General features: G+C 36.1%; 1 protein-coding gene across 1 annotated transcript; it reads left to right on the top strand.

Moving 5' to 3' along the window:
- The first annotated feature begins 249 nt into the window (after positions 1-249).
- Positions 250-1,699, top strand: LOC112506087 (GRB10-interacting GYF protein 2-like). Its single transcript, XM_025110116.1, has 2 exons — positions 250-605; positions 1,252-1,699. Exons 1-2 carry the CDS (start codon positions 250-252, stop codon positions 1,697-1,699), a joined length of 804 nt encoding a protein of 267 aa, XP_024965884.1.
- The last annotated feature ends 14,742 nt before the right edge of the window (positions 1,700-16,441 follow it).

A 16,441-nucleotide genomic window follows, 5' to 3' on the forward strand; every position in this document is an offset into this window, starting at 1 on the left:
TCTGCTCTTCCCACGCTTTATAGGTCTTCTTCTAAGACCTAGTATTGAGGAGCATAACATCGACGTCACAGGCCTTTTTGTGCACAAGGTGCATGTGCTCTCAACTTACAAACCTACAATGCACAAGGATGGCTATCCTGCTGAGAGGCCCATTCCAACGAAGCTGGTGGCCTATATGAAGACGAGGGAGGTGAAGAGAGCATACAGACGTGTAGGCGAGGAACTAGAACTAGTTCCTTGAACCTCGACATGCATAGGGACAACCCACGAGGGAGAAGAGGAGAAAAAACCATTACTCGAGAGAGGAAGTTGAAGAAGAAGAGGCAGGAAGCCCAATCAAAGAGGGAGAAAAAGGAAAATAGAAAGAGAGAGAAGGAAGAACGAGAGAGGCGAGAGGAAGAAATGAGAGCTAAGGAGGAGGAAGAGAGGAAGAAGAGAGAAGAGGCCATGCGTCGACAACAAGAACAAATTTCAAGTTTTGACACAGAGGACTCTGAAGAGGAGCAAGAACAGAGTGACGATGAGAGCTCTTCTTCATCTGAGAATGATGAAGGAGGAGAGAGAGCAGCTGCTTTGGCTCAAAAAGAGCCAGAGCAGCCTTGGAAGTAGAATAGACACATATATATTCCAAGCCCAACTCCTAGTGCATCCACCCAATCTGACTCAGTTGGTCGAGCAACAGGAGTCATTGAACATGAGGCACACACCTCGAACCCTTGCCAGCCAAGCCAGCCAGAGGTCGCATCTTCCTCTAGCCAAGTTACCCAAAGGGAAGCCACATTGCAGGGCTTACCCTCTTAAAAGGGTGATACCTTTGAAAAGACAAGTGGCATGTCTCCCCATGCCACGCCACTCTCCCATACAGAGGAATTCGTTTCGTATGCACTAGATATCTCCCAACCTTGTTCAGAGCAAGGATTTGGTGCATACAGCTTAAAGACTCTCGGCAAGTCTCTTAGTCCAATCAACGAGGGTTCCTCTTTAGACTCTGAATTGAGGAAATCCCTCTTGACAGAACAGCTGTAGTGTCTTCTCCTCTACGAGAGACACAAGGATCGGCTGGAAATCCTTCATGAACCAACATCGAACAAGTCGAGAAAGAAGGTGTCATAGGAACAAGGACTGAAACTGGCTCATGTGTTGAGCCAGAGGTTACCACAACATCGTATGTCATAAAGGATGAGTTCCAATACTTTGCCACCTCTGTGTTGTGCTCTTTCGATGAGCTAAAATTCAACATGGCCCGTGCAGAGCCATAAACTCTGCACCTACTCTGGATGAGGTTCGATCATCCTTAGCAGTATTGAGATCCGAGTCTTTGACAAATGCTACTCGACTCGAACAATTACAAGAATTGACGACAATCAATACAGAGACCCTGCAAAAGGTCGTTGCTCACATTCAGAGGGATGCTGCCTCCACCTCAACTCAAGATCAGACAACGCTCATCCCTCTGAGTGTCCCTGTTGACCACATCACCCAGAAAGAGATGCGGGATCTGGATCAACTACTTGAAAAGGTGGCGAACTACACCTCTGACTTCAACAATATAACCAAGCAGGCGGTCATCAACATGCGCCGCTCTTTGGCTGCGTTCAAGTTTAGAGCGGACGTAGAGATCACCAACTCTACCGCAGCTTCAGATATTGTTGACTTCTTTGACGCAAAGGTCAAGGCAATGGCTCCCACTGATGTGTAGAAGCCAAAGTGTAAGCCGACACAGCCATCCACCAGTACAGAAGCATTGAAGAAGAGGAGGATTGACGACAATGAGGATCCAGACCAATCTGGTCCTCAAAGTCGTCAAGAGGGAGAGAAATAGCCTGCTGCATCAACAAGCACTATCCCTCTTGTTGCCCTCTGCCTCTACTCCTAAAGAGCAAGCCCTGTGCCATCAAATCAAAAATCCAAGGCTGTTCACATACAAGAGGAGGCTGTCAGAGAAGAAATGGTGTCGGCTGCACCTGGAGGAGCCACACAGGCAAGACAGATGGCTGATGAAGAGGACACCATCAAGCTTCTTTCAATTTATGCCTCTTCATCGTCATCGAGCCTATCATCATCCGTGGATTACTTCATGGAATCCACTCCATCCATGAGGATTGATGAATAAGAGGTGGTAGTGGTGAACGTCATGGAGCTAGAGAAGAAGCAACGAAGAACATAAAATGCTCTTTCTCCAATGGTGATACCACTATCTACCAAGGTTACCGTCACCACACCACCACCACACCGCAATACCCACAGAGCTAAGGTCCCCATCCAAGGGACCAAAGGAACAAATGTATGAATGATGAGGCCCATACCTCGTGAGAAGCCAATCAAGGACGCTGCTGACAGCGAAGACTTGTTTCAATATCTTTACAGCTAAAGGAATGAGGTACCCACTCAGAAGATCAACCTGCATCCAATGGCTCAAGAAAATATAAGGCATAGGTTCATACACCAATTTACTCAACCAATTTATGCAATTCACTCAGTGGATGGCATCAAGCAGATCTTGGATTTTAGAAAATGGACCTTTGCCCACAACCAAATTGTCTTTCACGAGTACACGATAGAGAGATCCCATGGGCAGATCTGGACCTTTACAGATTGCGACCTTATCAATCTTAATCCCTGGGATCTTGTGTCTTTGTACTTCTTCACCGATCATAAGAGGGACAAGGGTATGAAATATGCTCTGGCTAACTCAGCAATACGAGAAACAATAACGGACCTTCTCGACTAAAGGACTAAGCTCGACTTCCAGATTGCTTTGGATATGGGGGTAGACCAGCTTAGTGTCACTGCGCCAAATGAAGACTTTGAAGGCATGAAGCATATCCCCTCTTGACGTTGTTGGTAGAGCCAGAACACGGGGTGATCTTCAGGAGTGAACAAGGCATAAAAGTGTTCTTCCATGAAAATCAGCACTTTAAATACTCTAACTCAACTCTGCGGTACATCAAGAACAATCTTTTAAGAAACATAGATACTACCCCGGGCGCAAAGGAGAGGACGAGCAACATGGTCAGATATATAGATAATGTATTATAGTTTGGTGAGATTCTTAGGAGGTTCATGAAGCTCCAAAATATCTAGGCCTCTACCATTGTAAGTTATAACTATCTTTTGTTTTTTGAATTTCAAGTCATGTAATTTCCTTTCATATTATTGTAAAAACTTTAAACAGTAAATGTAATACAAAGGTTCTTTTTTGCCTCTAGCTTCGATTAGACTTGTGTTTTCATTCTAGTAAGAGTCTGTCTTATTTATATTTACGGGGAGATTGTTAGACCTCATCTTGTAAAAGTGTAAGTAAGAAGTCTCTAACTATAATCATTAGGAATTAGTCTTTTGAAGCGGTCTGGACCAAGAGCTCTTAAGCAGAAGACTTCAAGAGACAAAGCTCTTAGTCAAGAGAAAGTGTCTCATATATAGAGCTCGTGCTCTACTCCAGGGAAGATCAAGACTTAAGGGCCAAAAAGGTTAAGTGCTTGATGTAGAGCTTCACTCAAGACACAAAGCCTCTACATAATACATGCAGAGCCTCTAAGTCTCCTACTCCCAAGGACTGCGTGCACGGTTTAGACTTTCCCGCAAGATTTCTAACAGATTCTAGGAGGCTTGTCTCAGTCAGCTCCACTTTCCAAGGAACGTGAACGATAAGAATGTGGAACAAGAACTCAGAGTTTCAAGCCAAGATTCTAGGAGATTCGTTTTTAGTTCAGTCGTATATAAGGAGGCATCTTCCCGAGGTTACAGGTTACCTGAAAATGCCAAATTAGACTATAGAGAAATCTTGTAAGAATACAATTAGATTGAGAGCTTTATTGTTATTTCTTCTCATCTAATAAAAGCTTCCAACTTATTCAAGTCTATATTGCATTCATATTTTATCTTGAATATTTTGTTAGACCATTCCAGTTACACAACTATTATTATACTCATATTCTGATTTATCTCTGTTCTCTGTAATTAAGAGGAATCTAGGTTCCAACAAGGTTGCTACTGGATCTGTTAGCAAATATTGGGTTCAATGAAGTATTTTCAAGAGAATTGGGTGGAGTTCAAGATTATGGAGCTGATATTGATACATTTTATGATTAAGATGATATGTTCTTTAACATTGAAGCTGACATGGATGAAGATGAGCCAATTTTTTCGATCGAATTTGAACATCAATAAGTTCCTGAGCATACTTCTATTGATTCTCAAAGCATTCTATTGGGTTTATGTTGTGCTTAATGTTATATTCAAGAGTTTCTCCATTTTGTAAATTTAGCCTTTAAACTTTGTAGGTATAAATAGTCTTTTCCTCGTAATTTTAGAGTAGCTGTAATCATTTGTAATCTTCAAAGAATTTGAATACAAAATCCTTTGGTGAAAATTTTCTCTAGATTCGTTTTCTATTCTTGATTGATTTTATCTGATTTGAAGATTTGGGATTCTCATTTGGTTTCAGAGCAAACTGTAGCGATTTTGATTAGAAAATCTGCACAAAATTCAAAAATTCTACATAGAACTTTGGAAATTTTGAACATATTCGGATTGTTCTTCATAAGTTCTTGAGTGTTCTTGAGGATATTTGATCATATTCTTCATTTTGTCATAAAAAATCATCTACTCTTTGTTGTTTGATCTTTGATTTACTGTTAATCTTGTGTGAATTATTGTTGAGAATCATTGTGTTTAAACAATTTGTGTAATTGATCGATTAATTGTCAAAATTTGAAGAATTTCTAAAGTTTCTGGAAAGTTACTGTTCATATAAAAATTCTTATATTTTGTGTGTTTGATCAATATTGTGGTGTATTTTTGGTAGAATGGTGTTTGTCAATCATCGCTCATTGAAGATATTCATTGAGCGATTTGAATTTCTATCCGGTCATTGAATTTTTGATTATTTTCCGAATTAGTAATATCCGAACATTGAATATTGTTGATTGTTCTTCATATCCGGTCATTGAAACTTGTTTGATGTCCGAACTTGTTCATATCCGGTCATTGAATTGTTTGTTGTCAGATTTTGTGAAATCCGGCCAAGATTGTTGATTGTTGTAAGATTTGTTATCCGAAGAGTATTTTGTGGTTTGAAATTGATATTTTGTATCCGGCTAATACTTTTTCCGGTCTCATTGTTATCCGGTGAAACCTTCATTCGGATTCAATTGTGAATATTCAAGTGTTGCCTTATTGTTGTTATATCCGGATTGCTAGTTGTCCGTATACGTGTTGATTTGGATAAGAATTTTTATCATCTTAAATCTAAGTGTCCGGAGACACCTTGTCCGATAACCTTCTTGATTCTTGTTTGACATCTTTGTCCAGAAACATCATCCGGAGATATTCTATCCAGAGACATTATCTGGATAAGAGGCTTTAGTGTGTTTTGACCGTATTCGTGTGTATGAAACTTTTGTGTGTGAATATTTTGATAAAGTCTTTTGAATATTAATTTTTTGAATTAAAATCTTGAACAACAAAGATCCATTTTCTTAAATCAGACAAAATGAATTCAAAAGAAGCTATGGCTATTGGAACAGATAAAAAATCACGTGTTCTTTTCAGAGGTGACTACAACTAATGAAGATATCGCTTTCTGAAATTTATAGAGAGACAAAAGAAAGGAGAGTTGAGCATGGAATCACTGATGGATGGTCCAACTATATTCTAGAAGGAAATACCAGCAGTTCCATAACAAAACAAACCATCTGAAATTGTGGTCAAAGAAAATTAAAAATACAGTGCTAATGAACATGCTAGAGCACATGTTGATGTATTGTGATGATGCAAGAGTTAACTAATGATATTTACACAAGTATTGATAGCTATAAATCTTCTGGAAACCGTATGTGGAAGCAGATTGAAAGAATGATGATGGGTTCCAAGGTGGGTACTCAATTGAAAGTCACTAATTGCATCACAAGCTATGAAAAGTTCAAGGCTAATGAGGGAGAGAGTCTTGATGATGTGTATGATAGGTTAACAAGACTTTTGAATGAGCTGACAAAGAATAAAATCATAAAGACAAGGATTGAAATCAATGTCAACTTTCCGAGCAATCTGCAGCCAGAGTGGAAACAATTTGCAAAAAATATCAGATATAACAAATCATTATATGATATTGACATTCACGACGTATATTAAACATTAAAGCAGAATGAATAGAATGTGTCGGAGATTAGAGACCTGAAGAAGAAGAAAGAGAAGGAAGTGAGTGATCCCTTAACTTTTGTTTCTGAAAAGAAAGGTAAGACAAGATCCAGCAAGCATGTGAAGGACATTGTTCAGATGAGTGAGTCATCAAGTTTAGACAGTAATGAAATTGATTCTGACTTAGAAATGAAAGAGATAAAGCAGGCACTGGTCATGCTGACAAAGGCGTTTCAAATTTTTTTTTTCAAGAAAATACATTCGAATAGTCAGAGATTTTCATCTGGTTCGAAATACAAATTCAAATATAAGTTTGGAGAAAAAAAAAAGAAATATGAAGAGAAAAGATTTGAGAAGAAATCTGATAAGAAGACTGATGAGAAGAAGAGGTTTGTGAAGGGAGTGGCAGATGAAAATACAAAGTGCTATAACTGTGGAAAGTTGGGCCACTTTGCTGTGAATTGTAGAAAACCAGTGTCCAAAAACACTTGTTACTACAAGAATAAGTTCCTCCTTTCAAAACAAAAGGATGCGGGAAAAGCTTTGATGGCCGAATATGATCATTGGTTGAATTTGACTGATGAAGATGGAGAATCAGATGTTGTTGCTCATATCTGTTTGATGGCAAGGACTGAAACAGATTTATCTGAAAATGAAGAAAAAAGGCAGAATCAAGTGATGAGGTACTTGAATCCTCATGCATTGAGCAGATGCAAATTACAAGATTTTTAGCAAAAACTCAAATTTGAAAAAGATCGAGTTGCAACTTTAGAAAAGGATCACAAAATGCAACAAGATAGATACATAATGCTAAATAATGAAAACGCTGGAAATTTTGCATGGGCTCAGTCTTTGTTATCTGAGAGCAAAACTTTTTCTAAAAAATCAGATCTCTTGAATGGTGAATTATCTTACTCATATGATAAATATAAATCTTTGGAGTTAGTAAATGATGATCTGGTTGTAAAGTACAACACTCTTACTTTACAAAATAAGATTTTAAATAAAAAATTGAAAGCTTTATATTACACTCCTACAATCTATAAATTTGAATATCTTGACCTCGGTCCAGAATATCAAATCAGATTTACAAAATATTCAGATGAGGTTGAGGAACAAGAAGATTTGAATAGAAAAAGAAAGGATGAAATGAAAGTTCCTTTTGACCATTCTGAATTAAATGAAAGCTATGAAAATCAAGTTCCTGCTCTTTCAACAGATTACTTTCACAGTTATTTTAAAACAGAACTTGAATCAAAACATGTTGAACAAAAACTTTATGCTCCAACTTTGATTTTAGAAAAACAAGTTGCTCAACTGGAAATGATTTTTAAAGAAGAAATGCTTTATTTTCAAAAAGAAAAAGAAGAATTTTTGAATAAAATTGAAAATTTTGAAAAGTTAAAAGTTTAAGAGGAGCCAGTTGAATCTAAGTTTTTTTCATGCTCAAAACCTTCAAGTGATACTTCTGAATCTGAAGGATTAAAATTTTCAAATAAAGAGCCTAATTTTTCTGAAATTTTAAATTCGGATTAGTGTTTAGATCAAGAGATTGATAAGTTTGATTTCTCTAAACAACTGCCCAGCCATGAAGATTTTATTTTTAAAAAAATGAAAGACCGAGGATTCTGACAAGGCTTCTCATTATGAAAATGTTTTTCATGAAAAACCTGTTTATGAGAATGTTTATTACAAAAAGAATAAAATCAAAAGAAGTTCAAAGAAACAGAAGAAGAGTGCTGGTAAAATTCTGAAACATAAATCTCATTGTAAAACTAAATCTAATGATTTTGTTTCTCATGTTTTAGATAATTCATTGAAGATAAAGAGTATCTGGAAAGTGAAAGGATCTACATCTGTAGAAACACTAAAATCATCTGATCAGCCTAGGAAGAACGGGTTTTCAATTCTTGTACTCAATAACACTGTGAATTTAAAAAATATACATTCAGTGAAATCATTGACACTGAGAAAAGCAAAATGCATTGTTCATATTGTCGATGGGATGAATTAGTTCCTTTTACTTCTTTTCATGCTCATCATTTTGTGCATAATGTTAAATCTGCTGTTAAAAAGGAAATCATTTTCAAAGAAAGTTGGTTTTGTAACTATAGCATACCACCAACTAGTGCTAATATGAAAAGACCCATATTGAAATGGGTACCTAAATCCAACTGATTCCATGTGCAGGTAAACTAGCATGTGTGGTTCTTAGACTCTGGATACTCTAAACACATGATTGGTAGGAAAGAGTTATTGTCTAATTTTATTGAATCTTTTGGTGTCACGGTAAGGTTTGGAAACGATCAATACGCGCCTATCTTTGATATGGTGACGTAATTTTTGAAAATTTCATGATAAAGAAAGTCTCGTATGTCGAAGGATTTGGTCATAACCTGTTTAGTATAGGTCAATTATGTGATAAAAATCTGGAAGTTTGTTTTAAAGCTAACCGATGCAGTGTCCGTACTTCTGATGGTAAGGCACTCCTCGCTGGTACTAGAAAATCTAATTTGTACACAATTGACTTATCAAATCTTCATGTGGATACTGATGTCTGCTTGATTTCCAAGGCTTCTTTGCAGCAAAATTTGTTGTGGCATCGACGACTTTCTCATCTTATTTTCAAAAATCTGAACAAGTTGGTTTGTGATAATTTGGTGAAAGGTTTACCCGAGCTTAAATTCAATAAAGACCATGATTGCGCAGCGTGCGAAATAGGTAAAATGAAGAGAGTTTCTCATAAGACCAAGGTGGATTTTTATACTGATCGTCCTCTACATCTTCTGCATATGGATCTTTGTGGTCCTATGAGAGTTCAAAGTATCAATGGGAATAGATATGTATTAGTCGTTGTTGACGATTATTCCAGATACACATGGGTTCATTTTCTGAAGTCTAAAGATGAAGCTACAGAGATAATCATTTCCCTCTTGAAGAGTGTTGAAGTAAATATTTAGTTATTTGTTAAGAAAATCAGAACAGATAACGGAACAGAATTCAAGAATAAAACTCTGGGTTCATTTCTAGAATCTCATGGTATTACTCTTACATTCTCGACAGCCCGAACACCACAACAAAATGGTGTTGTTGAGCGGAAAAATAGAACTTTAGTGGAAGAAGCTCGTACACTCCTCACTTTCTCGAAGCTTCCTCTATTTCTATGGGCTGAAGCTGTTGATACAACGTGTTTTTTCTCAGAACCGAGCTCTCATACATAAAAGGTTTGGTGAAACACCTTATGAACTCATAAATAAACGAATACCTAATATCAAATTATTTCGAGTTTTTGGTTGCAGGTGTTTTGTTTTAAACGACAAAGAGGACAGAGGTAAATTTTCTACCAAGACCGATGAAGCTGTTTTTATTGGTTACTCTAAAAATTTTGCTGCTTATAGGGTCTATAATTAAAGAACGAAGTGTGTGAATGAGAGCGTCAATGTTTCATTTGATGAGATTGTAGATGTGGCTTCTGAACAAAACAGTTAAGGACTCGTGATGATAAATAATTCTTTCTGGAACACAAATCTCTTTGAGTCGTCTTATTCTGTTCAAAATATTTCTGATTTGGATTCGTTATTTGAAATTTTCTATGATGACTATTTTGAAAATAAACCTAATGAGTATAATACTTTGTCTAGGGAAGATCAACAGAATCAAACTGAACAACAGTTATTTGGTCCATCTCTTGATGTTTTAGTTACTGTCTCTGAAGATATTTTTGAAGATGTTGATGAAGAAATTGTTATGGAAGATCCAAGCTGTCCAGTCCAGTTCAGTGTGAAGAGGGCTCGAAAAATAATCTGCTCGAGGATTCAGTCATTCAAGATAAAAATTCTTTACCTCAGTCAGATATTCAACCAAGTTCAATTTCAAATTTTGAACCTTCACTCGAACCAGTTCTGGATAACTCCCTCAATACTTACACAGATCAAAATTTTGATCAATCTTCTTATATTCCCCTATCTCATAACACCAAGTGGACCAAAGATCATCCGATAACTCAAACTATTGGTGATAAAAACTTATCAGTTCAAACAAGGTCTGCTACTGCTAATGAGTGTTTGTTCTCAACATTCCTAAGTAACATTGAACCGACTAAGATTTCGTAAGCCTTAGCGGATCTGTATTGGATAATAGTTATGAAAGAAGAGCTAAATCAGTTTGAAACTCTAAAAGTATGGAGATTAGTTCCTCGTCCCAAAAATAAGATGATTATCGGTACTAAACGAGTATTCAAGAATAAGAAATATGAAGATGGTGTTGTTGTCAGAAACAAGGCTCGGTTAGTAGATAAAGGGTATAATCAACAAGAGGGCATTGACTATGATGAAACATTTGGTCTGGTAGCAAGAATTGAAGCTATAAGGATTTTTTGGCATACGTGACTCATGAAAACTTTACAGTTTATCAAATGGACGTCAAAACGGCATTCCTGTATGGTTTTCTCAAAGAAGAGGTATATGTTGCTCAACCGGAAGGATTTGTTGATGAGTGAAACCTATCATATGTTACATCCTTGACAGAGCCTTGTATGGATTAAAACAAGCCCCGAGAGCCTGGTATGATATTTTATCAGAATTCCTCGTAAAATCAGGCCTCTCGAAAGGTAACATTGACACAACACTTTTTATCAAAAAGGAAGAGTCTGAAATAATCTTGATACAAATTTATGTTGATGATATAATATTTGGATCTACGAATCCTAAATACTGGAAAAACTTTTCTGCCTTGATGGTATCTAGGCTTAAAATGAGCATGATGGGTGAGATGAAATTCTTTTTAGGTCTTCAAGTAAAATAATTATCTTCAGGAATTTTTTTTTGTCAAACAAAATATATTTTTGATATCCTGAAGAAATTTAATATGGAAAATTGTTCATCTATAAAAACACCTATGGCTCCTAGTTCAAAACTACATTATAATCCTTCTAATAAAGCTTTAGATCAGAAAACCTATCAAGGTATGATTGGTTCATTAAAAAAATTTAACGTCTTGTAGACCTGATATTATGTTCTCACACATCTTTTTGCCAGATATCAGGCGAATCCAAAAAAGTCCCATTTAAGTGCTGTTAAACGCATTTTTCGTTATCTGAAGGGGACTTCTAATCTAGGACTTTGGTATCCTAAGGGTACTAGTTTTGAGGTGATGTCTACTTAGATGCAAATTATACAGGGTGTATGTTGGACAGGAAAAGAACCTCAGGTCACGTACAATTTCTTGGAGATAAACTTTTAAGATGGGCGTCAAAGAAACAAAATTGAGTGTCTACTTCTACTGCTGAAGCAGAATATGTAGCTGCTACTAGCTGTTGTTCTCAAGTTATCTGGATGCGCACACAACTCAGAGATTACGTTTTTTCTTTCAATAAAATTCCAATTTATTGTGATTCTAAAAGTGCCATTGCAATTTCTTGCAATCCTGTTCAACACACCAAAACAAAACACATAGATATCCGGTATCATTTTATAAAAGATCATGTTGAAAACGGGATTATTGAATTATATTTTGTAAATACAAAATATCAGCTAGCTGACTTATTTACAAAAGATTGAGATGAAAAACGCTTTAGCTTTCAAATATCTAAGTTGGCTATGTTGAATTTGAAAATTTGAAATTTTCTTAAAATCCGTTCAATAATTTAAAAATCTTATGTTTATTAGTTAAACTGATAAACTTTTGATTTCAGTGTAATTGACCTCAATTTAAGTCAAATTCATTATTTCAAAATATATGTATTTTTCAAATATAATTTAGTATTTCATTTTTTTAATGTAATTGAAAACTTTTAAATGTGGATTCTATTGTTGAGGGGGAGTGTTGAAAATTTTTCAGTATTTCGGTTCATTTTTCTAGCGAGAGTAAAATATTTGTATACAGTGCTAATTGATATATTTTTCTTACAGGTATTAAACTCTAATCTTTAATCTTTTAGCAGGTGGTCACCCTGGGATTAGTCGGCTCGCATAGCGGGTTGGATATCCATGTTAATAAAAAAATCTAATTTTTTGAAAGATATGAATTTTTAGGATAAGTGTTGCCCGATTAAGATTATATTCGGACAAATCATTGTCCGATAAGGATTCTATCCTAAAGGCTGTTCAGGATTCGTTTACTAAAGAAATCACTGGATTAAAAAGGTTGTTGAAAGGAAAAGGACCAATGGTTGAAGAAGTTTTTGCTCCGCCGCCACCGCCTGCCCCTGAACCTCCGAGGGAGTTGGATCTATTGGTGGATGAGCTAAAATTTGTACTTTATGCTAAATTGATTTCTACTCAATCTACAGATTCGTTAGATGCATATTTGTTTGGATTATTATGATACTCTATTGAAGAAATCCTTACTGTCAAAGCCGCATAGTTTCATTCTTTCCAAAGCATTTTAGTATCTAATTTTCAAATCTTAGTTCTACAATTGCTTCAAATACCGAAGCCTTATCCCAAATGCAAAATTCCATTGATATACTCTCCAAAAGGGTATTAGCTTTGGAAAATTCATGTTTGTGCTCAAGCCACCTCAAAAAAAGGCATGATAATTAGGAAGATCCTGATCACCATGAGTGGGAGATTAAGAGACAAAGGTTGGCTGAGTCTTCAAGTGGTGGTGAAGATGTTTCTTGAGATAGTAACTCTGAGGACCAAACAGATCAAAGTCCGGTTCAAGCTGTATTAAGTGAACGAACAACAGGCCAAGAAGTGAATGAAGCTACAGATCCAACGATCGAGCCAATGGTTGAAAAGTCGGCGGTCTCTACAGTAGGAAAAAGGTTGCTACTGGATCTATCAGCAAATGTGGGGTTCAATGAAGTATTTTCTAGCGAATTGGGTGGAGCTCAGGACTATGGAGCCGATATTGACACAATTGATAATTCAAATGATATGTTCTTTGAATTTGAAGCTGATATCGATGAAGATGATCCAATTTTTCCTATTCAGTCTGAACATCAACAAGTTCCTGAACATCCTCCTACAGATTCTCAAAGCATTCCCGATACTTCTCAGGCGGTACACGATGCAAAAAAAATATTCACAAAGAATTATGTTCCGATTAAAATTCGAGCTAATGTTCCAGGGTTCGATAGAGCAAGAACCAGAGAACCTTCTCTTGAAGACATTTACTTTTGTGTTTTTGTTCGTCATTGGAAAACACTTAGTGGCGATAAAATCCTCAGTATTCACAAAGAAACATGTGAGTATCGTATTGAATACAAGCACTTTCTCAAAGCTAAACGCCTATCGATCAGCCAAGTACGAACCATACATCGAATTGTTTGTTTAAAGAATATAGAAACCAGTAAACTCATCAGAGTCTGGTATCCAGTGTTCTCTTTAACTAGACAAGACGACCATATTTGGAATTTCAGTGAAGCTGACTTCCCAAATCTTTTCCTAGAAGATTAGAGCATTTATGTCACAAAATTCGAGATCAGACGGTCAAAAATGAAGGAGTAGTCTTGGGCCTTGAACAAATAAAGCGTTATCTTATATGTCATGTCAAGTTTTTTTGGTTATAGATGTTCAGATGGGGTTTGAAAGCAATCAGAAGATTGTGAACCTGAAGAGACCAAACCAAGAGCTTAAAGACATCGAAGGCTATCCATTATTTCTTATACTTGAAGATCCATAATTTGGTGTAATCTATGAGAATGCTGAAAGATCTAAAAGATTTTTGAGGTTCAATGAACTGAATAAGTACTCTGACGATACTATAAAGATAGTGAGAAGGGGGGCTTTAACGTAAAAAGGCTTCTGATGAAAACAATAGGACGTGATAGGTTGAGTCCAAGAGAAAGGTTTTTGCTGATAAGTGCTCTCAAGATGTTAGACGAAAAATTGCAATATCGGAATGCTCTAAGGAGGTGTGAGACAAATTTGGGCTTTAGAAGATCAAAATTTACAATGTCTTGAGCTTGAATCCAAAGGGGGAGAATGTTGGGTTTAAGTTGTGCTTAATGTTGTATTCAAGAGTTTCACCATTTTGTAAATTTAGTCTTTAAAGCTTTGTAGGTATAAATAGTTTTTTTTTGTAATTTTAAAGTAGTTGTAATCATTTGTAATCTTCAAAGAATTTGAATACAAAATCCTTTTGGTGAAAATTCTCTCTAGATTCATTTTTTGTTCTTGATTGATTTTATCTAATTTGATGATTTGGGATTCTCATGTTCCTGATACATCTCAGGCAATACATGATGCGACAGAGATATTCACAAAGAATTATGTACCGTTTGCAATTCGAGCAAATGTTACAGGCTTTGATAAAGCAAGAATCAGAGAGCCTTTTCTCGAGGACATTTACTTTGGCGTTTTTGTTCATCATCGGAAGGCAGGTGATAAAATCCTCGGTATTCATAACGAAACACATGAGTATCGTATCGAATAGAAGCACTTTCTTAAAGCTAAATGCCTACCGATCAGACAAGTGCGAACCAGACATCGAATTGTTTCTATCAAGAATATTCAAGCCAGTAAACTCGTCAGAGTCTGGTATCCAGTGTTCTCTTTGACGAGACAAGACAACCATGTTTGGAATTTCAGTGAAGCTGACTTCCCAAATCTTTTCCTCGAAGACTTAGAGCATCTCTATCACAAAGTTCAAGATCAGACGGTCAAAAAGGAAGGAGTAGTCTTGGGCCTTGAAGCAATAAAATGTTATCTTAAATGTCATGTCAAGCTATCTTCGGTTATAGATGTTCAAATGGGGTTTGAAAGCAATCAGAGGGTTGTGAATCTGAAGAGACCTAACAAAGAGCTTGAAGACATAGAAGGCTATCCGTTATTCCTTATCCTTGAAGATCCAGAATTTGGTGTAATCTATGAGAATGCAGAAAGGTCTAAAATATTTTTGAGGTTTAGTGAACTGAACAAGTACTCTGATGGTACTTTAAAGATAGTGAGAAGGGGGCTTGAACGTAAAAAGGCTTCCGATGACAAAGCAACAGGACATGATACATTGAGTCCAAGAGAAAGGTATTTGCTGATAAGTTCTCTCGAGCTGCTTGACAAAAATTTGCAATATCGGAATGCACTGAGGAGGTGTTAGACAAATTTAGGGTTTAGAAGATCAAAATTACAATGTGTCGAGCTTGAATCCAAAGGTGGAGAATGTTGGGTTTAAGTTGTGCTTAAAAGTTGTATTCAAGTGTTTCTCCATTTGTAAATTTAGTCTTTAATGCTTTGTAGGTATAAATAGTTTTTCCTTGTAATTTTGTAGTTAGTAGAAATCATTTCTAATCTTCAAAGAATCTGAATACAAAAACCTTTGGTGAAAATTGTTTCTAAAATTCATATTATGTTCTTGATTGATATTAATCTGATTGAAGATTTGAGATTCACAAGCTCTGTATCAGAAGCTTGATTTTTCTATAAGACATGCATTTTTGACATAATGAGATGCTAAGTTTCTTGGGACAGTGTCTCTGTATAGTACATACAGAAGCTCTGTGTACTAAACTTAGGATTTAAAAAATATCAAGATATTGAGAAGTCAAGTTTCTAGACAGAAGCTTTGTATAGTACATACAGAAGCTCTGTGTCCAAAGCTAGAGTTCATAACAGTGCAAGATTCATGAATTCAAGTTTCTGGAGACAGAAGCTCTGTAAAGTACATACAGAGGTTCTGTACATGAGACTTAGGTGTGTTCAAGAAAAAAAGAAAAAAATGAAACAAGTGTATGGTTTGAGGAATAGATTACATACCTTTGGAGTATATACAAAGACTCATGGTTGGACTATGCAGAGTTCTTGCCTTCAAATTGAGATTTGGTGAAGTAGAAGCTCTGTATAGTACATACAAAGGCTCTATATTATTAAAGATCTGAGGCCCCCTTGAGGTGGGCTGTTTGTGGCTCTCCGCCATAAACTATGCTTGGATCAAAATTGTTAGAACTGTACAAGCTATAGATCAAGGTACAAAGGCTCTGTACAGTAGAGATAGAGACCCTGTATGTGAAAGACCCAGTTTACATAAATGATAAAAGGTTTGTAATACCTCATTTCTATAAATGATAAACAAACCACCAAAAGTTATATTTTTAAACCTTTAGAAAGCAAACGGGATATAATATTTACGAGTTTCTAATTCGAAATGTCCGCTTGGTTTACAGGACGTTTCCGTAAGCACCTGTTTTCCAAAATATCCTAAAATGGACAAAATAAACTTAATAGATTTGCATAAAGCTTAAACTATATACAAGACAGAGGACATTAGCTACCCGTTATCTAGATACTTTAATTACAACCAAAAGACAACTAATAATTTACAATCCATAGTTGTATTCGACTAACTATATAATACCAAAAGA

Source organism: Cynara cardunculus (assembly GCF_001531365.2).
Source record: "Cynara cardunculus var. scolymus isolate 2C chromosome LG 2, CcrdV1, whole genome shotgun sequence".
In the NCBI taxonomy this organism is placed as follows: domain Eukaryota; kingdom Viridiplantae; phylum Streptophyta; class Magnoliopsida; order Asterales; family Asteraceae; genus Cynara; species Cynara cardunculus.